The sequence below is a fragment of the Aotus nancymaae genome, unplaced genomic scaffold (genome assembly GCF_030222135.1).
Source record: "Aotus nancymaae isolate 86718 unplaced genomic scaffold, 86718_ANA_hifiasm-v0.15.2.pri h1tg000040l, whole genome shotgun sequence".
NCBI lineage: Eukaryota > Metazoa > Chordata > Mammalia > Primates > Aotidae > Aotus > Aotus nancymaae.
The window spans coordinates 39900478-39927761 of NW_026988454.1; the positions used below are offsets into that span (position 1 = coordinate 39900478).

The 27284-nt window shown below is 35.8% G+C and overlaps 1 protein-coding gene across 1 annotated transcript; it reads right to left on the minus strand.

Moving 5' to 3' along the window:
• Positions 1–936: 936 nt before the first annotated feature.
• CUNH6orf58 (chromosome unknown C6orf58 homolog) lies at positions 937–25688 on the minus strand. The gene is made up of 6 exons (XM_012435114.2): positions 25376–25688; positions 24098–24184; positions 22451–22635; positions 21615–21715; positions 2420–2658; positions 937–1204 (listed from the first exon to the last, which is right to left on the minus strand). The coding sequence occupies exons 1-6, from the start codon at positions 25674–25676 to the stop codon at positions 1125–1127; spliced, it is 993 nt and encodes a 330-aa protein (XP_012290537.2). The 5' UTR covers positions 25677–25688; the 3' UTR covers positions 937–1124.
• Positions 25689–27284: the final 1596 nt, after the last annotated feature.

Genomic DNA, 27284 nt, shown 5'->3' on the forward strand with positions numbered 1-27284 from the left:
TGGCAAACCAGAGTTGAGATATTTTCTTTTTGTTTTTTGTTTTTGAGACAGAGTCACTCTTTTGCCCAGGCTGGAGTGCAGTGGTGTGATCTCAGCTCACTGCAATCTCTGCCTCCTGTGCTCAAGTGATTCTCCTGCCTCAGCCTCCCAAGTGGCTGGGATTATAAGCACGTGCCACCATGCCCAGCTAATTTTTGTATTTTTAGTAGAGATAAAGTCTCACCACGTTGGCCAGGCTGGTCTTGAACTCCTGACCTCAAGTGATCCACCCGCCTCGGCCTCCCAAAGTGCTGAGATTACAGGTATCAGCCACCATGCCCAGCCATTGCTGAGATTTAAACTACATCTTTCCTACTCCAGTACTGGTATTCAAACCAATTTGTCCAATACTGGACAAATTCAAACCAATTTGTCCAATTTCATTTCCCAACAGTTAGTAGGTAGATTTAATCTGCAGATGAGACCGTGGGAAAATCTTTATATGAAAGCTTCATGTCAGCTCTGGAAATCACCACCTCCTGGCCAATGTATTCTTATTAATTATGTATTTTACATATAATGAATTCGTTATCAAGTGTGCGTGAAAGGAAAGAAACTCTGCTGTATAATTGCTATGAATTAGTGGTCAGCAAAAACACAGAAAAAACTGACACATGAGTTAGTGTATTCTATTTTCCAGTTCTGTTTTATGAATTTTAAAAATTTAAACTGCCTGTCAGTATTTTATTTCAAAATGATCCGGATTTTGGTTATAAATCAGCAATATATTTTAGTCTAAATGTAATGAAATTTGAAAATAGGATAACAAGAAAAAAGCTACATAAGTTTAACATGTTTGTTAATTTCTCAGTTATTTTTTGGTAGCATAATGCAATCTCCTTTTATCTTAAACATTTCATTTATTAATGAATTTAAAAATCGTGAGCAAAACAATCATTGTTTCAATTTGAATGCATTTAAGTTTTTAATGCATGTACAAGATCTTAACAAGCATAAATCAAAAATATCAGAAATAATAAAACTACATGGTCACAATTACATTAATTTTTCAAAATTACTGTGTCAATTTAGAGTTTTTCATTTTTAATTCATTAATCGTTTCCTGAAGTTTCAAATTAAATGTTTCAGGAGTTATTTCCATAATCTCTAGAGCTAGATTCCAAATGACCGCTATATTCATTACGTTTTTCTGTACAAAGATAACCTGTAAAAGATACAAAATTATTACATGTAAACTCTTGAAAATTTTGTTAAGTACCTTTTGGCAATATATGGTTCATAATTTTATTTTATTTCTACTAATTTAGTGGTAAAATCATAAATTATACAAAGAAAAGTAAACATGGCATGTCATTCATTGCATTATTGGCAATACCATTTGGCAATATCTGACTTATCAACTTTATTACATGTTTTTTTCTATGAATTTGGTGGTAAAATAATAAATTATGCAAGAAAAAATATATGAAATGTCATTGTTATATTATTAGCAATAACTAATAACACTATACATCTATTAAACAGAATGAGTTGGATCAACTCATTTTAAGAAAAAGGCTGCCCCCAAAATTTTCACAGAATGAAGGAGACTTGGTCTGCTACTCATTGTGTGAAGGAAAGCTGCCCACTGACAGAGAATGCTGCACTAGCACCAAAGGAAAAACTTCAATTGCATGAAATCTATAAATGTTTAGATGTTTTTGCTACCCTCACTGATGCAGAGGTTTTTAAAAATATAGATTTAACTTATTCATGCTTCATTTGCTCCATTTATATCTTTCAGACTTGATGCTTTTGCTTTGAAAAATACTACTACATTTTAAGTTTGGCTCAATGGTTCAGTGCATGTATGGCAAATAGGAATGATATGGTCATTTTCAAAGTGGTCAATAAAGAATCCTCTGTTTTTTACACTCACTAGAAGATCCAGCATTTGAAGGTTGGAAATAAAAGCCTTCTTCCATGACTAATAGCATTGAATGAAGGGAACTCAGGTAAGCCAAATTGCTAGTAATTCCATTAATCATGGCAGGTTTTCTTTTGAAATGTCTTCATTTTCTTTAAATTTAAGAGCAGAAAAGAAGGATTTTACTTTTAAAAAAATCTGATTAGCAAAATAAAGAATATATATGGGTGTGTAGAACAAACAAAAAAAAAGTGTTTCAGTTGTTTTGCCAACTTCAAGTTCAACATGGACTCCAGATGAAATGACAGGCCATGAGTAAGAAGATTAAAATGTGTGCTCATTAAGTGGTTCTTCTATATATCAAGAGTGATTATTGCTAAAGAAATACAATGGACACCCACAGGAAATTATAACTTTAGAGTGCTGTAATGTTTATATCACTGATTTGTTATTTCTTCCTCTATTTTTTCAACATAATATTGATTTTGAAAAGTTTCTTTTTAAGATTCTTACCTGTAGATTTATCCATATTGCCAAGCATATTTAGAAGAAACAGGACTACATTCTGAAAAGTAGTAAAGTCACTGATAAAAGGGGCTACATCTGTAGTAACAAGAATTCGTGGTGGCAGGCCCTTCTGGAAGTTATATGTTCTAATCAAAGTTGTGGGAAAGCGGACTGCAGCTATATATTCCACAGCCACTACCCAACTTCTCTCAAAGTGTGCTTCTGTTTTAGAATAATAATCATACCTAAAAGACAAATGGAAAAGTATGTAATTACAATTAGTCACATCAGAATTTCAACCTCATTGCCTTCAGAAAAAACTGGTTCTTGCCAAAAAACTGAATTCATAATTTTATAATTTAGAAAATAGGTTTGATAATGTGATGACTTTATTCCATCCCTCAGGAGATGTGAAGAGGACTTATTAAAATTCTAAATCTAGGAAGAATCATCTCATAAATTGTTTACATTTTATATTGTATTTTATTATCTTTAATTAGGCACATTATACTTGAATGTCACCTAATCAAAAGTAAGGCCATTTTTAAATCATACTCTCTGGCAATGTAGAGATAAATATCAAAGGTCTAAGACAAAATTTTTGCTAGACTCAAATATCTTTTGTGAAACTGTTGATTTCTTGTAGTCAGGAGATTCCAGAAACAGAGCATTCTAGAAAAATAGATGTCTGGTTTTTACTATCTAATTTCTAAATAATTGGAGTTTTTCTACCACTGGAAGCCTCTGGTAGAAAAAAGCCTCTGTAATTGTTAGGAAAAGACTATAATTATTAGAAAAGCCTCTGTAACTATTTGTCCCCATAATAGGTGAGAAAGTTTAGTTTCTCCTAAGAAATGGGGACAATTACAGTAGAAAGATTAAAGGTATATTCAGTAGTTTTAAAACTATAAAATTCATGTCTTCTGTTTCTATCAGCTGTCTTAGCATGTTAAATAACCTGTAATTTTACAAACAGACTTGTTCTTCCTGAGACATTGTATACTCACCATATGGTTCATCAGGTACATTCTGTTTCAAGTCTCATCATAGTTACCTTCTTCACAAAACTTTCCAGCCCACTTGAGGTGGAATCTACCACTTTCTTCCCTTCTATATTCCCATAACACCATGTCATCCACATAGCTGAAGATTTGCTCTCTAGTTATATTCTAGTATGATGTCTAGAAATTAGATTATCTGATTTTATTTTGACAGCAACATAGAAGGGATCCATTAAACAGAAAGTGCTTGAATTATGCTTGTCAAAATTAAACTATAACATAACCCAGATAATACTTCCTGTCTGTTTGACTCACATGCTTGTGGGATCCTCCCTGCCCTATGCTTGGAAGTGGTAGGGTGGTCAGAGTCGGATTGTTGATGACAGAAGTATTTGGTCTGGATTCAATGCCCCTTAATACATTATAGTCACCTACCAAACAAACATGAAAGGAAATGTGAAGTCATAAAGATTTTGAGCAAGGGCCACAGAGCCCTAGTAACAATGTATTAAACAAATTTCAAGTGAGTCAGAATCAACAGGAAAGGAGAAAAGAGATGAGGGCACCAGTTCAATACACAGAAATCACAAGAGCAGTGAAGAAATTCAATAGGAACCTCTTTAAATGCATCAGTTGAATGATTTGTTGGTCAGTTCACCTAACAATCAGATAGAATGTGATCACTAAAAAAGAATTAAAGTACATTTGAAATGGTTCACATAAAGTTGAAATGCAGGTATACATAAGTCAGTCAATCCAAGGATCCAGAGCCACAGAGTTTTATATGAGTATATGTAGGCTACAAAATATTCAGTATTGTCTCAAATAAACACTCCTTAATATGTATTTGCCTAAAGAAAGTAACAGATGAGCTTTTAGGGTTGGTTCACAGCATGTAACAGATTGCAACCATGGCCCCAGTTCTTCACCAATCCCTACAATTCTGTCTTCTGCCATGTAACTTTCAGTACTGGTTCTTCCTACATTGGGTGATAGGCAGAAATTCCCACTTCTGATTCAGTCATGTAACTTGACTTGGAAAATGCAATATTAACTATTTTGACATAGCATAAACTTAAAATGCATTTTTCACAATTTGGTTTTTCTTTCTTGCAATTCTGCCATCACTATGGGAAACTCCTAGGTTTGTCTGATGTAGAATGAGACGTGGAACAGTGCTGAGCTTCCCCAGTCATCCCTGCTGGAGCCAATCAAAATCAACCAACATGAGAGTGAACCCATGAAAGATCAGCAGAGCTGCTTAGCTAAACCCCAGACACTTGAGCAATAAACACAGTGGTATGACACTGAGGTTCAGTGATTTTTGATTGGGGTGCTTTCTTTCAAACAAAGCTAACTTAACTCAGGGCCACACACATAGTAGATTGCAGGGCCCTGCTTTAAACCCTGGCAATGTGCCTTTAAACCCATGTTCTTTACTACTCCTCTCTACTGCTTTTTGTCATGGTGATAATAGTTACTTTATGTTGAATATTTCTCATTTGCCAGTAGTACATTAAGCATAACTTATATATTTCTTAATTAATCCTCAAAATTGCCCTATGTGGCATGTACTATTGTTATTGCTATTTTAAAAATAAGAAAATTGAGTTTCTCCCTGTTTGAATTTCTAGGTCAAATGAGCCAGTATTTCAAACTCAGGTCTGTGGAACTTCAAAGCAAAACATCTTAATTTGTACATTATTACTTTATTTCAAGGAACAATAATTAGCCTTGAATCTTTTAATATGAATTCATAGACCTTGACAAACCAGAGACCTGATAAACAGGTAGATTAACAAATCAAAGCACATAAGCAGGCATTTGAAATCTTCTATAATAATCATATTAAAAGATTTACCTTTCACCAAGATAAAGCTTTGAAAATATTCAAATTGTCTGAGAAATTTTTATTAAACTTTCAGTGAGGTGAATTAATAGAAAACATGTAATTTTAGCTTTCTTAATAGTGTGTCTATATATAAATATATCCATAACACAATACATTATTATATTCTGAACTGATCCCAATTAAAGAGACAATAGAAGGGAATTTTTAGGTAAAAGAGTTTTTTAGTAAAAATGCTGCTTTTAACAAATACTTGTACTTTTGCAACCTACCACATCGCCTTTAAAATGACACAAGAAATAAACTCAGAACTTGTGGGGAGCAACAAGATTTTAGAAGCTGAAAATCGAAAAGAACTAGTTGAAAAGATTTAATAGAATCTAGAAAACTAAATTCTAAGCAACTAGAAAGGAAAATAGAAAAATAATGCTGAAATCATTTGTAGAATTCTCCTCGATTTAAGTCTGAGTAATACCCTCTGGGTAAAAGGAGATTGCTAAAATCAGGGAGATTAAAAGCCTTTAAAGAAGCAATCATATACAAAGATTTCCTCCCAGATTTCAAATAGTAGGTAACTGCCACTCCATACCCTGAAAAGGGTAGAACAGAGGGCCCTTAAACTCTGTAGCTAATCATGGCTGAAGGTAGGAATACTGCCTTGGAAACAGGGGATATAAATGAAAATGATATACAAAGACACTCTCCTCTTGCTTTTTCCTTCTCTCCTGACTTCAATAATACTGGTAGCCAGGCCTTCGCTTTTGAAGCAGGTGACTGAAAATGTCTCTTCTGGAAACTGGGTGGTCTCAAGAGAAAAGTTATTGGAACCATAGTGTTGAGACAGCCAATGCCTAGCCAGATAAAAAGGGGTGGCCCAGAGAATCCCCAAACCACCCCACAAGTGTTCATATCAGATGCTTTTGTGCAGATGAGGAAACCTGCCCAGGCCCTTGTCTGAGCATTTCCCCATGTGCACTGGGGGGATGGGGTGAAGCCACAGGGAATTTGCACCTTACACAGGGGAGGAGGCTGCTCTTTTCAGCTTGAGCGTTGGCCCGGTGTTCAAACTGTGAAGTGGGAAACCTGCTAGCAGGATTCTCTCTTGGTTTGCTGAGAGTTATTTTTCCTTTTTCCTTTTTGACCCATAAATTCCATTCCCCTCATCCTTCAAAGTGTCTGTGTGCTTGACTTTTCCTGGTCATGTGACAAGAACCTGTTTTTTTCCTACAACAGTGTCAACAGTTAAACAACCCAGCAAGATTACTCTAGAGGTATGTTCTTAGTAGAAAACTTCTACTCACACAGTCAGATCTTCTAAGTGCTTCTTTTTAAATATGAGCAGACACTCTTAATATTACTAGATAGCTGAGGAAAACCTATAACATGAATGGGAGACACCAAAACAAATAGACCTCTAGCAACCCCCAGAAGCACCAAGTAACCAAGCAAAGGTCCTTTCCAGAGCTCATTGTGCACGTCGATTTCTCACAGCAACTGGGGTTGTGAGTGAGTTCTTTCTTAGATTCATGCTGCAAGAACTTGTGTTTTAGTCTCTCTGAATTCACTTGAGCATTTTTTTGATCTGGATTACATTTAAAAGTCATGACAGAAACAGGAGTGGTCCTATAGAGAAGCCTCAGGTGTCTGACTGGGTCAGATAGAGACTGGACTGTGTTCAGTAGGTAGGTCTGGTTACCAAAAGATAGGAAATCATGGGTTCATCTGGATCCAAGGATTCTGGAACTCCTCTATCTGGAACTTCAGCCAATTTAATGTTATTTAAAAAAAAAAGAAAGAAAACTACGGACCCAGAACCTAAGCTTTTATACATTTTACCAAAGGTAATTTAGAATTACATTGGCCATAGTGAGGAGACTCCTTACAAAATGCAAACAGGTGCTTATCTTCATAGTTACAACAGCTACAGGGACAAAGAAGACTTATTCATACCTATTTTAAAATTCAAACCAAGGGGTCCCAAACTAAAGAAACTTGTGCATTGAGATGTCTGCTTTTATTGTAAGCAGCCAAGACATTAGAAAAAAAAATGTCTATGTTTACACCAGCCATCTGATGACTCCACTCCCTTTGTCTGTACTGTTTCCCCACTAAAAGAAACCACAAGGGCTTCACTTCTGGTATAATAATCAACCATTCCCTCAGACAGAAAAACTCTCTGAATGGTGGATTTTTGTAGGAGAGGGGGTTCAAATCAAATCTGAAAAGTCCTTGTGTTCAATCCTGTCTAATTGACACTTTGACCATTTTCAGAAAAAACATTTGTAAGAATTGGCCCTCTCCGTTTTTTCAGTTTGACCCTGCTTCTCCCATGTTGACTTCTCAGTCCACTGAAACCTTGCTTCTAAAACCCCTGCTCATTATATGCTCTGCCAATTCTGTTTACCTCTTTCTTACTGTCATAATCTTCAGTTTGCCCCAAAACTCTTTCTTGGAAAAACAACCATTTATGGATCTGTCATTCAGTTGTGAAAACAAACTAACCTAAAAGATGAATTAATCTGTGATTATAAGATTAGAAGTTTCTGTGCTGAGTACAGGCATAAAAAAATTCTTGTCTAATAAGAAAAAAAATCACATCTCTAAGGAAAATCTCAATTCGTAAAAGTGTCTCCTTCTCTACAACGGGAACAAAAGGAAGACTAGGTCACTAGAAACTGTTACGATGGAGAAGGCATTGGTTTAAAACTACATAACAAGGCTTGCCTTTGTTTAGGGTACTCTTCCTGGCCATTGTGTCTTAACTGGGCCTTTACCTACACCCTTATTTGTTGGTTTAGGCAAATGATGTTATTTAAACCTGAAGTCTAAGCTCTTTACCTCTGAGATGTAAATTTTCTACCTGACCTTATGTAAGAGACATTTCTTTGGAAAAGCAAATTTAGAGAGAGCTAAAGAAAAAAATGAACTATTTGGAAACTTAAACTTGTAAGTGAACATTTCTAAAAGTTTTATCTTTCTTTTCTCTCTCTCTCTGTCTCTCTCTCTCTCACACACACACACACACACACACACACACACACACACACACAAAGGAGGGTTTTTTTGGCCATATCAGCAGATAGTCTTGCTTCATTGGCCAGAAAAAGACAATTTTGGATCCAGATATTCTTTAATAAATTAATGAGCTTGTATTACTGTATCTGGCACATGTCTAAAACTTTTAGAATAAAATCATAATGATACAGACAGGAGGCAGGGAAATACTGGCTAGAAAAGGGAAATTCCCCAGCAAAGTCCCCACCCATAAGCCTTGTCCCACGACCCTAAATGAGATCTTCACATCTCTGTTTTCCTACCCAAAAGTTGCTTTTCCTGAAACTACTCTGGCCCACCATGCCTCCCATCCTGTACCCATAAAAACCGCAAACTCCACTGGCAGAGGAGCAGAGTGGTGCAGTAGAGAAGAAGAGAAGAAGCATCTGTACATTGAAAAGACAGTAGGACGGTCAGAGAGGAGTTGTTATCTTCCCACTCCATCCCCTTTGTAGCTCCCCATTTATCCCACTGAGAGACGCTTCCATCACTCTATAAAATCTCTGCATTCACCATCCTTCAAGTCCACGTGACCTGATTCTTCCTGGACACTGGACAAGTACCTGGGTACCAGGAGGGCAGGATATAAAAGGCTGACACCCTGACTCTCCACTGAGCTGGTTAACAGGTACCCATCCACGAACAGTAACTACTAAAAGATCATCAATTGTAACACACCCCTAGATGGTACCGTGGGGCCAGAGTCCAAAAACACTTGTCCCAGCCTCCAGGCCCAGCACTGGCTCACTTGTGTGCTCCCCATCCCACAGGGCATTTGAACACGGTGGCCAAGTAAGCAAGCTACACCCCTGTCACAAGTCCTGCAAAGGGATCCAGGGAACACTCCCATCTCAATAAGATCTGTTTGCGTCTATATGTTTATGTATGTCTATATGTATAATATATATATTTTTCTATTTCCTTATGATAGTACCAAAATTAAATTATAAAGGAGCTGTATTTAATTGATTTAAAGAAAATAAGTGCCAGAGAGAGATCCCAGATAGCCAAATAGGAACAGCTCTGGAGTGCAGTTCCCAGAGAGAACAACACAGAGGGTGAGTGATCATTGCATTTCCAAATTAGTTTTTGCTGCCCAGAGATCAGGAGGTTCCCAGGCTGAAAAGCACCATGAGTTTCTAGTATGGCTATTTCAGCCAGTGCCACAGGTCTCTGCACAAAAACTCACACAAATCTGGGCAGCCATTTCAACTGGCACCTGGAACACCTGGGAGACAGAGCCACCCATTCAACTGAACAAAAGGGGACTGAAACAGGGAGCCAGGTGATCTGTCTCAATGGGTCCCACCCCTACAAAGACCAGCAATCTGAAACACCCTGGATTGAGAGTTTCGTAGCAGGCGCAGCTGGACCCGGAATGGTCCAGCTTGGTGAGGGGAAGGGTGTCAGCCATTACTGAGGCAGTCCACCATTACTAAGGCAGTCAGCCATTACTAAGGCAATCCACCTTTACTGAGGCAGTCTGCCATTACCAAAGCAATCATCATTACTGAGGCAGACCACCATTACTGAGGCACTTCTAACTGTACCTCTGTAAACAAAACCACAAGGACGTTCACATAGCAGCTGGGCAGAGCCCACGGCAGCTCAGCAACACCTCTGCTGACAGACTGTGACTAGATTACCTCTTTGTTGAGCAGGATATCTCTGAAAACAGGCAGCAGCACATCAGAAACTTATAAATAAAGCCCCACTTTCCAGGACAGAGCACCTGGGAAAAAAGGTGGTTATGAGTGCTGCTGCAACAGACTTAAATGTACCTGCCCAGCAGCTGTGAATGGAACAATGGAGCTCCCAGCTCAGCACTTGAGCTCTTATATGGGACAGACTGTCTCCTGAAGCAGCTCCCCGTTCCCTGTATATACAAAGAGACACTTCACAAAGGAGAGCTCAGGATGACATCTGGCAGGTACCCTCCTGGGATGAAGATAATAGAAGAAGAAACCAGTAGCAACCTTTACTGCTCTGCAGCCACTGTAGGTGATCCCCAGGCAAGCAGGGTCTGGAGTGGACCTCCAGCAGTCCTGCAACAGAGGGGTCTAACTGTTAGAAGGAAAGCTAAAAAACAGAAATAATTTCAACATCAACAAAAAGGATGTCCACTCAGAGACCCCATCAGAAAGTCACCAACTACAAAGACAACAGGTAGATAAATTTATGAAGATGGGAAGAAACTAGTGCAAAAAGGATGAAAACACTCAAAACCAGAACACCTCTCCTCGTCCAAGGGATCACAACTAACCAGAAAGGGAACAAAGCTGGATGGAGAATGAGTCTGATAAATTGACAGAAACAGGCTTCAGAAGGTGGGTAATAACAAACTTCTCTGAGCTAAAAGAACATGTTCTAACCCAATGCAAAGAAACTAAGAATCTTGAAAAAAGATTAGACAAAATGCTAATGAGAATAAACAGCTTAAATAATAATATAAATCTAAGGAATCGATGGAGCTGAAAAACACAACACAAGAACTTCGCAAAGCATACACAAGTTTCAATGTCTGAATTGACCAAGCAGAAGAAAGGATATCAGAGATTGAAGATAAACTCAATGAAATAAAATGAGAAGGCAAGATTAGAGAAAAGAAAATGAAAAGAAATGAACAGAGCCTCCAAGAAATATGGGATTGTGTGAAAAGACCTAATCTACGTTTGCTAGGTGTATCTGAATGTGACCGAGAGAATGAATCCAAGTTGGAAAACACTCTTCAGGATATTATCCAAGAGAACTTCCCCAACCTAGCAAGGCAGGCCAACATTCAAGTCCAGGAATTACAGAGAACACCACAAAGATATTCCTCAAGAAGAGCAACTCCAAGGCACATAATCATCAGATTCACCAGGGTTGAAATGAAGGAAAAAGTGCTAAGGGCAGCCAGAGAGAGAAAGGTCAGGTTACCCACAGAGGGAAGACCATTAGACTCACAGCAGATCTCTCAGCAGAAACCCTACAAGCCAGAAGAGAGTGGGGGCCAATATTCAACATCCTTAAAGAAAAGAACTTTCAACCTAGAATTTCATATCCAGCCAAACTAAGCTTCATAAACAAAGGAGAAATAAAATCCTTTATGAACAAGCAGTTGCTGAGAGATTTCGTCACCACCAGGCCTGCCTTATAAGAGCTCCTGAAAGAAGCACTAAACATAGAAAGGAACAACCAGTACCAGCTACTCCAAAAACATATCAAATGGTAAAGAGCATCAACGCAATGAAGAAACTGCATCAACTAATGGACAAAACAACGAACTAGCATCAAAATGACAGGATCAGATTCACGCATAACAATATTGACCTTAAATGTAAATGGGCTCAATGCCCCAATCAGAAGACATAGACTGGCAAATTGGATAAAAAGTCAAATCCCATTAGTGTGCTGTATTCAGGAAACCCATCTCACATGCAAGGACATATAGGCTCAAAATAAAGGGATGGAGGAAGATTTACCAAGCAAATGGAGAGCAAAAAAAAGCAGGGGTTTCAATCCTAGTCTCTGATAAAATAGATTTTCAACCAACAAAGATCAAAAGAGACAAAGAAGGGCATTACATAATGGTAAAAGGATCAATGCAACAAGAAGAGCTAATGATCCTAAATATATATGCACCCAATACAGGAGCACCCAGATACATAAAGCAAGTTCTTATCAACCTACAAAGAGACTTAGACTCCCACACAATAATAGTGGGAGACGTTAACACTCCACTGTCAATATTAGACAGATCAACAAGACAGAAAATTAACAAGGATATCCAGGACTTGAACTCAGATCTCATAGACATTTACAGAACTCTCCACCCCAAATCCACAGAATATACATTCTTTTCAGCACCACATTTCACTTACTCTAAAATTGACCACATAATTGGAAGTAAATCACTCCTCAACAAATGCAGAAGAATGGAAATCATAACAGTCTCTCAGACCACAGTGCAATCAAATTAGAACTCATGATTAAGAAACTAACTCAGAACCGCACAACTTCATGGAAACTGAACAACTGGCTCTTGAATGTTGACTGGATAAACAATGAAATGAAGGCAGAAATAAAGACGTTCTTCAAAACCAACGAGAACGAATACACAATGTACCAGAATCGCTGGGACACATTTAAAGCAGTGTCTAGAGGAAAATTTATACCAATAAATGGCCACATGAGAAGCAAGGAAAGACCTAAAATCGATACCCTATCATCAGAATTGAAAGAGCCACAGGACCAAGATCAAAAAAACTCAAAAGCTAGCAGAAGACAATAAATAACTAAGATCAGAGCAGAACTGAAGGAAATAGAGACACAAAAAACTCTTCAAAAAATCAATAAATCCAGGAGCTGGTTTTTTGAAAAGATCAACAATATAGACTGCTAGCCAGATTAATAAAAATAAAAGAGAGAAGAATTAAATTGATGCAATAAAAAACAATAAAGGAGATATCACCATCGATTCCATAGAAATACAAACTACCATCAGACATTACTACAAACAACTCTATGCACATAAACCAGTAAACCTGGAAGAAATGGATAAATTCCTGGACACTTGCACCCTCCCAATCCTAAACCAGGAAGAAGTAGAAATCTTAAATAGACCAATAACAAGGGCTGAAGTTGAGGCAGCAATTAATAGCCTACCAACCAAAAAAAGCCCAAGTCCAGATGGGTTCACAACAGAATTCTACCAGATGTACAAAGAGGAGCTGGTACCACTCCTTCTGAAACTATTCCAAACAATCCAAAAAGAGGGAATCCTTCCCAAATCATTTTATGAGACCAACATCATCCTTTACCAAAACCCAGCAGAGACTCAACAAAAAATGAAAACTTCAGGTCAATATCCATGATGAATATTGATGCAAAAATCTTCCACAAAATGCCGGCAAACCAATTGCAAAAACACATCAAAAAGATTATCCATCATGATCAAGTAGGCTTCATCCCAGGGATGCAAGGCTGGTTCAACATACACAAGTCTATAAGCGTAATCCACCACATAAGCAGAACCAAAGATAAAAATCACATGATTATCTCAACAGATGCAGAGAAGGCCTTTGACAAAATTCAACAGCACTTTATGCTAAAAACTCTGAATAAACTAGGTATCGATAGAACGTATCTCAAAATAATAAAAGCTATTTATGACAAACCCACTACCAAAAACTGGAAGCATTCCCATTGAAATCTGGATAGAAGTTATAGCCAGAGCATTCAGGCAAGAAAAAGAAATAAAGTGTATTCAATTAGGAAAGGAGGAAGTCAAATTGTCTCTATTTGCAGATGACATGATTGAATATTTAGAAGACCCCATCATCTCAGCCCAAAATCTCCTGAAACTGATAAGCAACTTCAGCAAAGTCTCAGGATACAAAATCAATGTGCAGAAATCACAAGCATTCCTATAAACCAATAACAGACTAAAAGACAGCTAAATCAAGAGCAAACTCCCATTCACAATAGCTAAAAAGAGAATAAAATACCTAGGAATACAACTAACAAAGGATGTAAAGGACCTCTTCAAGGAGAACTATGAACCACTGCACAATGAAATAAGGACACAAACAGATGGAAAAACATTCCATGCTCATGGTTAGGAAGAATCAATATTGTGAAAATGGCCATACTGCCTAAAGTAATTTATACATTCAATGCTATCCCCATCAAGCTACCTATGACTCTCTTCACAGAACTAGAAAAAACCACCTTAAACTTCATATGGAACCAAAAGAGAGCCCACATAGCCAAGACAATCCTAAGCAAAAAGAACAAAGCTGGAGGCATCACACTACCAGACTTCAAACTATACTACAAGGCTACAGTAATCAAAACAGTATGGTACTGGTACCAAAACAGAGATATAGACCAATGGAACAGAACAGAGGCCTCAGAGGCAACGCCACATATCTACAACCATCCGATCTTTGACAAACCTGACAAAAGCAAGCAATGGGGAAAGGATTCCCTGTTTAATAAATGGTGTTGGGAAAACTGGCTAGCCATATGCAGAAAACAGAAACTAGATCCCTTCCTTACACTAAAATTAATTCCAGATGGATTAAAGACTTAAACATAAGACCTAATACCATAAAAACCCTAGAAGAAAACCTAGGCAATACCATTCAGGATATAGACATTGGCAAGGACTTCATGACTAAAACACCAAAAGCACTGGCAACAAAAGCCAAAATAGACAAATGGGATCTAATTAAACTCCAGAGCTTCCGCACAGCAAAGGAAATAATCATTAGAGTGAACCAGCAACCAACAGAATGGGAAAAAATTTTTGCAATCTACCCATCTGACAGAGGGCTAATATCCAGAATCTACAAAGAACTAAAACAGATTTACAAGAAAAAAACAAACAAACCCATTCAAAAGCAGATGAACGACATGAACAGACACTTTTCAAAAGAAGACATATATAAGGCCAACATACATATGAAAAAATGCTCATCATCACTGGTCGTTAGAGAAATGCAAACCAAAACCACACTGAGATACCATCTCACACCAGTTGAGAATGGCAATCCCTAAAAAATCTGGAGACAACAGATACTGGAGAGGATGTGTAGAAATAAGAACACTTTTACACTGTTGGTGGGAGTGTAAATTAGTTCAACCATTGTGGAAGACAGTGTGGTGATTCCTCAGGGACCTAGAAACAGAAATTCCATTTGACCCAGCAATCCCATTACTGGGTATATATCCAAAGGATTATAAATCATTTTATTATAAAGACACATGCACATGTATGTTCATGGCAGTACTGTTTACAATAGCAAAGACCTGGAACCAACCCAAACACCCTACGATGATAGACCAGACAAGGAAAATGTGGCATATATACACTATGGAATACTATGCAGCCATAAAAAATGATGAGTTCGTGTCCTTTGTAGGGATATGGATGAATCTGGAAACCATCATTCTCAGCAAACTGACAGAACAGAAAACCGAACACCGTATGTTCTGACTCACAGGTGGGTGTTGAACAATGAGAACACATGAACACAGGGAGGAGAGCATCTCACACTGGGGTCTGTTGCGGGAGACTAGGGGAGAGACAGTGGTGGGTAGGGAGGTTGGGGAGGGATAATATAGGGAGAAATGCCAGATATAGGTGATGGGGGATGGAGGCAGCAAACCACATTCTCATGTATGTACCTATGCAACAATCCTGCATGATCCGCACATGTACCTCAGAACCTAAAGTACAATAAAAAAAAATTTAAAAAAAGAAAAGAAAAAAAGTGCCTATATAATTTAAGTATTCTTTCAGAAAAGCCAGAACAAAGTCATGTAAGCTTTTCAAGTTTACATGATTTTGGTAACCTTTAGTAACCTTTGGTAAATGAGAATATTGTTGGTTTGATTAAAACAGGCACATCCTCACAGTTATTAGCATTAAATATAATAAGGATGCATGATTTTTTCCTACCAGGTTTACTGGCAGGACAAATAAGCTTATGTCATCTCTATATTATAAAATTAGTCAGACAAAAAAATAAGCTAATGACTAGCTGTTTAACATTTGATCTTTGTGAGCCATTCAAACATAAGTTAAATGGACATAAGCAAGATAAAATTCCCATGTGAAAGATGTCCTTCTTATACCAAAATGTTTCTTAACAGCATGATCATCAACAATGTAAACTTGAAACTGAGGAAAGTCCATACAAATAAAAATTTAATTATCAGCCCCAAAAAGTAAGAAACCTGAAAAGATAGTGTCAACGAAAAGAGTCAAACTCTGAAATATGTGAAGAGATTTATTCTGAGATAAATGAGTGACCATAGCCTATGACACAGCCCCGAGGAGGTCCTGAGAACACGTGTCCAAGGTGGCTGGAGTGCAGTTTAGTTTTATACATTTTAGAGAGGCATGAGACATCAGTAAAATTCATTTGAGAAAAATACTTGTTTGGTCCAGAGAGGTGGGACGATTCAAAGCAGTGGGGTAGGGGTGGTTTCAGGCTATAGGTAAATTTAAATATTTTCTGGTGGACAATTATTTGAGTTTGTCTAAAGACCTGGGATTAATGGAAATGTTCAGGTTAAGATAAAAGATTGTGGTGACCACGGGTTCTTTTGAAGTCTCATAGTGGCTGCCCTTAGAGATAATAGATGACAAATGTTTCCTAATCAGACCTTTAAAAAGCGCTGGACTCTCAGTTAATCTCTTCAGGATTGGGAGGGCCTGGAAAAAAAGATCTAGCTATGTTAACAGAGATTCTTCACAAATGCAAATTTCCCCCAGGAAGGACAGTGTTGCAAGGCCATTTCAAAATATGGCAGAGAAACATGTTGCGGGATAAAATAGTTTGATTATCTTCTTTGTCACATAATGTTATGCTACAGTCAGATTGGAAAGTAAGTCATGATATACAGAGTTAAATAAAACCCATCTGATGAGAATTTATGGTTTGTAGGGCATGACTTCCCCAACCCCTTAGATAGGAATTTGTGCAAGATTAAAAAATCAGAGCTTAGTCTTCAATAGAGATAATATTTTACTTCCTCTACAGTTTTTTATTACAGAGAGACCACAGGTATTTGAGAGTGTTAAAAAATATTTTTTGTGCCACAATGACAAATTTACCATGAGAAAACACATGCTTCTAGAAAGTACAACTCATATATTTATCAGTCTGCAGAGTACTGATACAGCAGTTCACAATTGCTTGTTTCCTAGTGTTCACTCGAAATTAAGGTTAATAAGAGTTAAGATTTTTAATTATATATAATTAAATCACTAGAAATAAGATAAACAAAGCTATATCCAAATAGACAAGCTAAATGTGCTTTTGGTAAGAAAAGCTGTAATACATGAGGATGTTTTGTTTTGTTAAAGAAAAAGGAGAGCAAATTTTATCCTGGTATAGAATGACCGGTTGTTCCAAAATGAGAAGTATAGGACAAAAATTGAATGTATAAGAAAGTTATAAAAGGTTTGTGAAAGATAAATCTTGTGAAAAAAAATTCTGTGTGTGATCAAGTTGGCTAAAATTAGAAGAGAATTATTTATACATTTTTCTAAAAATTGAGCATTAATAACAAAGGTACACTGATACAAAACTAGAATTTGTTTCCCTGTGTTAAACCAAGGTTTTCTTGGAGTATTGGTCTGTTCTTAGCAGGACACTGTGAAAAGTTTTTCTTTACTGTTAAAGTAATTGTCCTAGAAAACAAAGATTCTGCATTTTACTAAGATAATCTCCTGTGCTTCATGTTGTCTTTATTAGGTTTTTTTGATCATTTAAAAAACTGAGTCCTCTCTATAAAAGATCGAAGGTTTTTCTATAACTGTAATCTTCTGTATTTGCCTTCAAAGTCTTTAAATTATCACTCTGGTTAAAATAAATGACTATTATTTAAAAATGATCTGTGACCCTATTTTGATCAAGTATTTTAAATCTTTGACATTTTTGGCAAGCTTCCAAAAATCAAATTCTAAGTCAAGTCTTTTTATTGACCTCAAATTAACTTTGGAACTTTGCAGATGGGCCTATGGAACATCTCAAAAGGATATCTCTCCTTATAAAAAGAGAGATATTAAAGTAATCAGGCCTATTTGATAAATTACATGGGAAGCAGTGTCAAATAATAAGTAATGTTAAACCTTCTTTAAGTTGTATTTGTATGGATGTGTTATTAATATATGTTCCAGAAATTTTATGAAATTCCTAGAAATCGGATCATCCCATTGGACTGAATGAGAATTCCCAGAACTGTTATGAAGAGACAGATTGTGACATAATGTTATGCCATAGTCATATTGGAAGGTAAGTCATGATACATAGAGTTAAATAAAACCCATCTGATGAGAATTTATGGTTTGTAGGGCATGACTTCCCAGACCCCTTAGATAAGAACTTCTAAGTTCCTATCTAAAAAACTTCTAAGGCATAAAACTTCTAAGGCAACATCAAGTACAACAAGAATTAATTGATTACTAAGAAAATGTTTTGGCAGATTTTCATCCTATGTCAGCCAGTACTGAAATTGTTTAGATAAGCAATTTGAACAAATGTCATAACATTGACTCAAGTCAAATTACCTATGATAACCTATTTAATAAGCAATGTTGTTCACCTGATTTGGAAATACAAAACTGACATTTAAAAAGATATAAATTCAATGTTCAATGTGAACTCATGGAAAGCACAGATGGCCTCCTAGTCCCTGCTGGGTCCTAAAAGCTTCCATTATTAAAAGCTCTATATTCATCACAGAAAAGATAAAATAATCCAAATTATGAAGAAAATATTGGTGGAGTGACTATTCAGAAATGCCTTATAAATAATACTTGGTTTTTTAAACTGATAATGCTGGTAAGACAACAAAAACCTCAAGTGATACACTTTTGGCAGATGCTGGATCATTTGAACATGTACAGATATGTTTAACTGAATTGCCACCTTCAATGCATATTTTCTGGTTCCATGGGTGCTTTTCTATGCAGAAAGGCAAATGCTATAATAGTGAAAAGGTTATAAGATAATGTCTTTATAGGGCATTCCTGGAGCATCTCTAGCAAAATAGGTACTCATTTTACTGGAAAAGCTGTAAAACAGTTTTAAAAAGTATTACAAATACAGTGGCATTAGACAAAGTTAACATTTTGTTGGATTGCATTGGTCAAAGGTCCTACTGATTAGTAGGAATCAAATCCACTCCTACAGGAAAACACAGATTGACTCTTTATGAAATAGTTGTTGGAAGGTCTATGTCTCTAATACTAAAACCTCATATATCTCATGTTCTTTTAAACTCTGACACAACTTAAAATTGTGAGGCTTTAATGCATTTTGCCAAAGCATATTTTCACCAGAAAAAAGAAGCCCTTTGTGGCTCACCAACTGATAACAACCAGATCTTTCATGATCTAGAACCTAGAGATTGGTTCTTTTGGAAATGACACCAAAGAAAGACTGCCCCTGAACTCCATCAGAAGAGACCACACCAAGCTCTTTTCTGCAGCAAAACTTTAGGGATTTAAGTCTTGGATCCACATTTCTCAAGTCAAGAGAGCCCCTCCAAACCCTTGGTACTGTACACCCATTGGAAACCTCCAGGTAAAACTGACTAGGGAATTTTTTTTCCCCAGAAGAAGATGGCATCCTTGATATGGACAGCGTTCCCAAGATCATAAATAAAGTCTTTTCTCCTCTGTCAACATGAAGCCTTTGCTCCTTTTCCTTTTTTGCCCATGTTTCTTTTATGTTCGTATATGGCAATATATATGATAGTCAATATTTCTTAATCAATTACTTCTACACAGAACTTAACTGAGTATTACATATGTCATATTAAACCTACATCTTCACATGATCTTAGAGATACTCTGGTTCACCCTGTAAGAAAGTTCATTGATATTCCAAGTGCAATATCTAGTTCTCTCTATACAGCTAGGCCTTTAGACTCAAATATTCAGATTGCCTGTTTAAATCTAACAGTAGGCAAAACCTATAGTGAGAGTTTTATAGTTAAGTTAAGCCAAAAATTGAATTTGAAAAACAAAAGGAAGATAATTCAACATTTTTAGGCAAATTTATAATCCTAATCCTTTGGTTGTTAGTATCTTCTAACCATACAATGATTAAAGAATGAAGCCTTAGACAAATATTACTAATGCTCCCCTATTAGTGACTCATAATGTACAAAGCATCTCACACAGGAGACGGTCTATAGTGTCCCTCCAGAATATATTTTTATTTGTGGAAGATTTAACAGCTAACCATATATGTTGGCAAATCCGTATCTCAATAATGGCAAAATAAGGAGCCACTGGCAATTAAGGGATTCTGAGGGTACTGCTGTCACTCCATAACTAATAGGAAACTGGATATTGGTCTGCAACTCTTAATTTGAACTATGAAATAATAAAGAGGAATTCACCAGCAGGTATAAATTCTTCTTAACAGGTATTGTTGGGTATAAAATTCTTCCCCTGGCTTTGCATAAATGTAAATTAGGTTATGGTTAGAAATACGTCTCATAGATTAGTTACCATAGCTGATTCTACTGCAGAGGCTATAATTGTCCAGCAAACTTCTTTAGATTTTCTTGCTGAAGGTACATTAGGTAACTAGATTGCTTTGGACTACCTATAGGGAGGAACATGTGTACTAGCTAACACCTCCTGCTGTACTTTTAAGTAAATTCATCTGGTAGGGTAGAAACTCAGTTGTAAGAAATCAACAAACAAGTTACTTGGTTAAAACAAGTAGATTTTTCTTCTGGATTATTTATATGTTTGATTTAGATCGATTCAATTCACGGAGATTAAGGAGTACTCTTCAGTCTTTTAGTATTAGCCTCCTGATAGCCAACATAATAGTCTCCCTGATGCACCTGAACCTCCCCAAGTCTTAAATCCTTTTATGTAGCTATTCATTCTATGTGAAATGATCTCACTACAGTAAGAATAATGAAAATATAAAGAGAACATAAATAATCAGTCAACTGTCCTGATGTTATGTACTATGAATTCCATACCAATACCAAATAAGTCCATTATGAAAGTGACAGAGAGTGGTGTCAATGCCCAAGGTTTGGTTGACCTCTGAAATTTGAGAGGCACACCAAAAGGTGGGGAACTGTTAAGTTTGGCCTAAAATTGCGACAATATGTAACAAACTGCAACCAAATTTAAGAGTATTTTCTTGTAACAAATATGAGTCTCAGCCAATCATGGCAGCTGAGCTGCAGCCAATCACAGGCTGCCAACTAATCAAACCATGCCCATATAAGGCAAATTTCTCATCACACTATATCCAAATAAGGCAAATGTTGAGCTATAACCAATCAAGGTGTCTACATGTCACTTTCTTTTTCTGTCTATAAATACTGCCTGCCCACATCACTGGGTAAAGCTCTCTGAACCTCTATTGGTTCAAGATAGTGCTGATTAATGAATCAATCAATGCTTAAGTGAATTCTGCTACATTTATCTTATCTACAATTGTTCTTGTAACAGTGTCTATGATTAAATAATAAGTCATCGACATATTTATATTTCTTTTTGTTTTCTACAATTAGGAAAATGTGTTGCATGTTGCTTGTTTTTTCATACGTGGCTGTTTTTCTCAAAATTTTCCTCTTCATAAAATACTTTTTTTAGCCTGATCATATTAAAATATTTACACATATTTACTATAATCTCCAATGGTTAGGCTTATTATTTAATATAAAGATTGAAAAACACTCTAGAAGAAGAAAAATATATAAATAATGCCCAAAATTATTTAGCATATTAAATAGAGATACATTAAATATACATTCTTACCTGTCTTCAAAGCTTTTGATAGTATCTGCCAGGGTTGAAGTATGTGCAGTCCATAAGTACTTCAACAGATCATCAAACTTACTAAAAGGTGACTGCAAATGCTAAGATAAAGAGGTCAAATTTATTAATAATTGAGCAACTGCAACAATCCTTCTCCCTGAAATTTAGTCATGCTCAGATATATAATTTAGCAATATTCTACATAAAAGGAGAATTTTATTTCTAAGAAATAATACATATATGGCCTTAATGCCTAACACTCTTTAAAGAACACAAAAGTATTCATTAGTTTTAATAATAGCACATGCATCTAGAAATATTGAACTTCAAGTATTTTCAGGGTCTATATTTTATAGTGATCAGAAGGTCTTTATTTTTTCCTACTAACATTGTTAAAATTACCATAAAATCTTGAGTAACAAAAATATATTGTTAAAATGTTCCATTAAATCTAAACTAATGCAATAATCTACTGAAGTACAAATAATATATTTTTTCTTCTTTAATTTTAGTTAAATTTCTTCTAATATCCTAGTCAGCAAGAAGTTTCAATTACTCAGAATAGCCTACCATTCAGCAAAGTATCCTGTATGCTCACCACTTGTGTATAACGTATTTGAGGCAAGAAGAATGGATAGATTTATGGTAATGCTATATTGAGGCAGTAGGTGTTAATAATTCATAACACTACTATAACAGATATTATTAATATAACATGCATAGCAATTTACATTTGCATACTAAGGAAAATATTATGTAATGCACAAATAATCCTAGAAAGAATTATATGACAAAATAAATTCTCTTCCCATCTCCTAAGAGTATAAAAAAAAAACCTGGTAAAAGGTGTTCCACTTGTTCATTGTCTCAGGGAAGGATGAATGACAGCTAGAAACATTATAACAAAACTTCCTCTGATTCTTGGGTGGGGGCAAAAGACTGACTTGGTCTGATGATATCCCCATTATACCAGAATCAACCGCAGCAAGAAAGGGTAATGAAGATAGAAAATAATTCAAATCTGTAAGAACAAAAGACTTATTATTACCACAAGCACTAATAAATTTCAAAGCGGATATTTTGATAAAAGCTAAGCACTAGGAAAAAAAATTGACCAAAAATACCCCTAAGGATCAAATATATAACTTTGATTGTGTTTCTATTAATAACCCTATAATCATAAATATATAATATGTTGGCTAAAGTAGTTGACTATGATGTTTTAATGGGTTGTATAATATTCATTTTTCAAAGCATTAAGTAAAACTGGAAGAAAGCTATCATTCTTTTCCACAGAATGGTACAAAACCTCTCATTACGGTTTTATTGTGAATTGTATTTGCATTTTTTTCTAAAATATTTTAACATGATTATAGCTTTGGTAAATGAATGTTTTCCATTTTACATATATATGTGTGTGTGTGTGTGTAAGTTTAATTTGTAACCATGATATCACTAAATTTTTGTCTTATTTTATGCCTTTAAAGCAAAAATTTTAGATAAGTTTTGACAGTAGATCATTGGATAACTGGACTGACAATCAAATAAGACTATTTTTAAATTGTTTAAAAATTTACCTATATATAAAACCTATTCCAGCAGGCTCAGACATTTTCATTAGTTGGATATTAGGCTCATGCAGATTTCCACTAGAAATCAGTGATGTCAAATATTTTATTCTATACAGGCATTTGTGAATGGAGTCCTATGCCCCAGTGTAGCAGGCTGATCCTCCAAACTACTAAACCAATCTAAGAATAACAAACTCTGAATTCTAGATCTTCACCACTACTATTTGTGGGTCTTTGAAAGGGAAAAATTAGAGGCAGTAAGTGGAAAATGCCTAAGGTTACATATGACGTGTGTCGCTCTGAAAAAGTGAAATTTAATGTGGTCATGTTTCTAATTATTGAGAAATACCTCTAAGGATTTGTGGTATAAATTGGTTTCATTACTAAAGCATAAAATTTAATAAAAGAATTAGAAAATACCTTCTGGTTATTTCAGCATTAAGTATATGATTAAAGCCTGAGATTACAGATTGGTATAATGAATTGTAGTAGGTATTAATCTCTGGCATATTTATGGGTTTCCATATTAAACACATCTGGCTGAGCAAAATGAAAAAGCATCGTTTGTCTTGGTGTCTCACTTCTCATCCTTCCTTATTCTGGAGATTCTTTGTCATCAGTTGGACCCCCCACCTAACTGCCAGAGCTGGCCCCTCAGAGGCCATTGCTTTTATAGAATCTTATTTTAGTTCTGCTGTGAAAAACTGGATATGTCCTGAGGAATCATTATTGACATTGTGGCTGCTAAATCCTATAATGTGACCTAAAGGCTGTAAGATATATGGTGAAATAGATTCCCTTTTAAAAAAGGAACAGGATTATTTTAGTTCTGTCTCTGTCCTTAAGATTTTAGGTTTGAATGCTTTCTTTCGGGAAAGGTTAATATCTATTTTGCCACTTAAACGAACATACCAGCCCACCAACTGTCCACAGAGATGCACATAAGATCTCCAGATTCATAGCCACAGTTTGTCCTTCGGGTTGGATCAGCTAATCTCCCTAGAGGAGAGAGGATGCACAGTTGTACTTATTATACACATTTTGAAACTGGCTATAACTGTTGCTTAACCAGATAAATTCTGTTTGTAGATAGAAAAGCATTTGTTTCTGAATGATATGTTTGTATTCCCATCACTCCTTTTTATCTTTTATTTTTTAGATCCCAATCAATTTCTTTTCTTTAACAACAGCACAGTTTTCTACTTTGAATTATAAGTCCAAAATATTGCTTTCTTTGCAAGGATTTTCTCTTCTACTTCCCCGTCTACCTCCTGATCAAACTATGAAACAATATGCATACAGATGAAAAGAGATGGTCAAGCGTCAAAACAAACCCCTGCTCCACCACTTACTAGCTTGGCTTTATCTAAATAACCTCTAATGCCTTAGTTTTCTCATCTGTGACATGGGGATAATAATATTGACTACATTCTAAGGTTGTGATGTGAAGTGAGAAAAAGCACCAAAAATGTTTCACCTATAATATGCATTATGTAAATATTAGAAAATAATCATTGTTTTTCTTGCCAAATGAAATTGCTCTTTTCTTAATCTCTCTCACACAATAATTTCTTTGTTGGCTGTGTTATCCGTATGGAGTGGGTGGGCAACTCTTTCTCATGAACTTCTTTCAACCAGAACAAAAGTGTCTTTCAGTTCATGCATATTTTATCCCAAAATGTAACTTCTGTCTATACACTGTAAAGTACCTTATTTCCAAGAGGAAGCAATCATTTGCAGAGAAAGATCCTCATGAACAATGTGATGCTTCTTTATAACCTCATATCCATAGTTATAATTAGAACTTGAAGAAATTCAAACTAATTTGACATTGCTTTGTATATCTCCTTGACTGTTCTGTTTATCTCATTCCTTAGAAAGGAGTGTGGCACTTCGTAGAATTCCAATAAATATTTGTAAAATGCCAATAGATGAGATGTGATGTCTTTCACAATTGATAACTATGTCTTATGCCTCAATGAAGTTTCTAATAGTAACACACAACCCACAAAAAAAGGATTTGTGAAGAAGGAGAAGAAAATGTAGGAAAACAATGATTATAAGGGAAAAGAGAGCAACATAAATAATCAACTTTTACAAACATGGTAGGGTATATACAGAGTCTTACTTCCCAAATACTTCACAGATCTATTGGTAAATGATTACAATGAAAACAAGAGTCATTCTTACCTGTCCTATATTGCCAGCCATACTGCAGAGGCAATCCCCATAAAATATTTTGTTCATTTTCTGGTGCAAACTTTGCAAAATACCTGGCTGTCTGGTTCAATAAGATTTTATACATCCCCATTCTCTCAAGGTATACCCAGGGATTAATAATGTACATACTGTTCTCCACCCTGTAGTCACTGAGCTGACCAGGACTCTCCTTCCACAGAGGGGGCTCTAAATCTGAGAGATTGGAAGGCCCTGCTAAAGAAACAGAAAAGCAACCAACTAGTACACAAACCCAGGAAGGAAGAAAAGCCATTGTGCCAGAGCTGGGGATTGAGATTGTGGCAGCGTTTTTATTGGAGAATGGAAGAGGAAGTCATATATTTGCTTATCTCACAATTTATCAACACTTTGCATTTTTTTTTCCTGGATAGGGTGAAAATGTAGAGGAAATTGATATATTAGCAAACATTCAGGATAATTAAACTTTCCAGCCTCTTCTGTGTCAGAATACTGTGTCAGAACCTAAATACAAGGTTAGGCTCATTTATAATGTATTAGATAAAACTATTTATAAACAAAAACCTTCCAGAAATTTCCCAGGCTACATTGTGATTACAAAATACATCACAAATGGCATTAGAATGCTTTCCTCTCATAAAAAGACTTTAACATCCTTCATGAAAAATATTAAATAACTGAAGATGGAAATACCAGGATTTATAATAATGTTCAAAGGTGTACTAAAAAATATGTGTGAACCAGTTGTAATACAACTTCCTGCTTCAAGAAAGAAACTTTAAAAATGTCTAATCAGCTCAATTCAATAGTGAAAGTCAGCCTGCTGGAAAAAACACCTGCTAGTTAATTCTTAATGTCTATTTTCATTCCTTATTAGTAAAAGAAGCTTAGAATTTTAGCTGGGAACATGGTCTTCCAGAATTAAGCCTAAATTTCTAGTTTCCTTTGCACAAGCAACCATGTGACTAAGTGTGAACCACTGAGACAGAAATAGTGTCCACAATTTCTGGAACATGTCCTAAAATGGAGGACACATGTCAATTCCTCTTCCCTTCCTCCATGTTGTGGCTTGGATTATTGATGTGATGGTTGAAATTCAATCCTGACCCCTAAACACAAGGCACTGTCTTAGGGATGACAGAATGCAAAGCTGGAGGTAGCTTGAATCCCAGAGGGCTGTGGAGCTATGAGATTAAATCTTATAATGTGACCTACACATGAATTTTACCTGAGCAAGAAACACCCTGCTTCCTTGTTTCAACCACTGTTATTGGGGTTTTATTCACACATAGTCAAAATTCTTGCCTAATTAATAGGTAATGCATCTGAAAAGCTCAATTATTCACATAATTAGATCCATATGCTTCATAGCAGGTCAATGGTAATGCTCACTCCTGGCATGGTCCACATTAAATATCCTACAGCATGATTCCACTCTTTTTTCTTGTCATATTATTTACCCAATAGCCATTTGATAATTAATAATTTAATTTTTCAGATGTATTAACATAAAAGCGAATAGTAGGAATTGCCCTTATGTTCTAGATCAACAACACAAGCATTCTGGAAATTTAAAAAGTATATTAAATCTTTATAGGAATAAATGCATGAAAATGTACTACAAGATTTTTTCTCTAAACCAAATGCTAGGGGTGTTCTCAATAGAGAAATCTTTTTTTTTTTAAAGAGAAAAAAGAAAGAAAGAAAAAGAAAGAAAAGAAGAAAGAAAGAGAGAAAGAAAGAAAAAAAGAATGAAAGATTTCTCAATAGAGAAATCTTAAGAGATATCCCTTTAAAGTCAGGAATAAAAAAAAAACAACCACCAGCATTATAATCATTTAACTTTTATTTGAGGATACCAAATAATAACGTTAGTAAAGATAAATAAATTAGAGTTATAAAA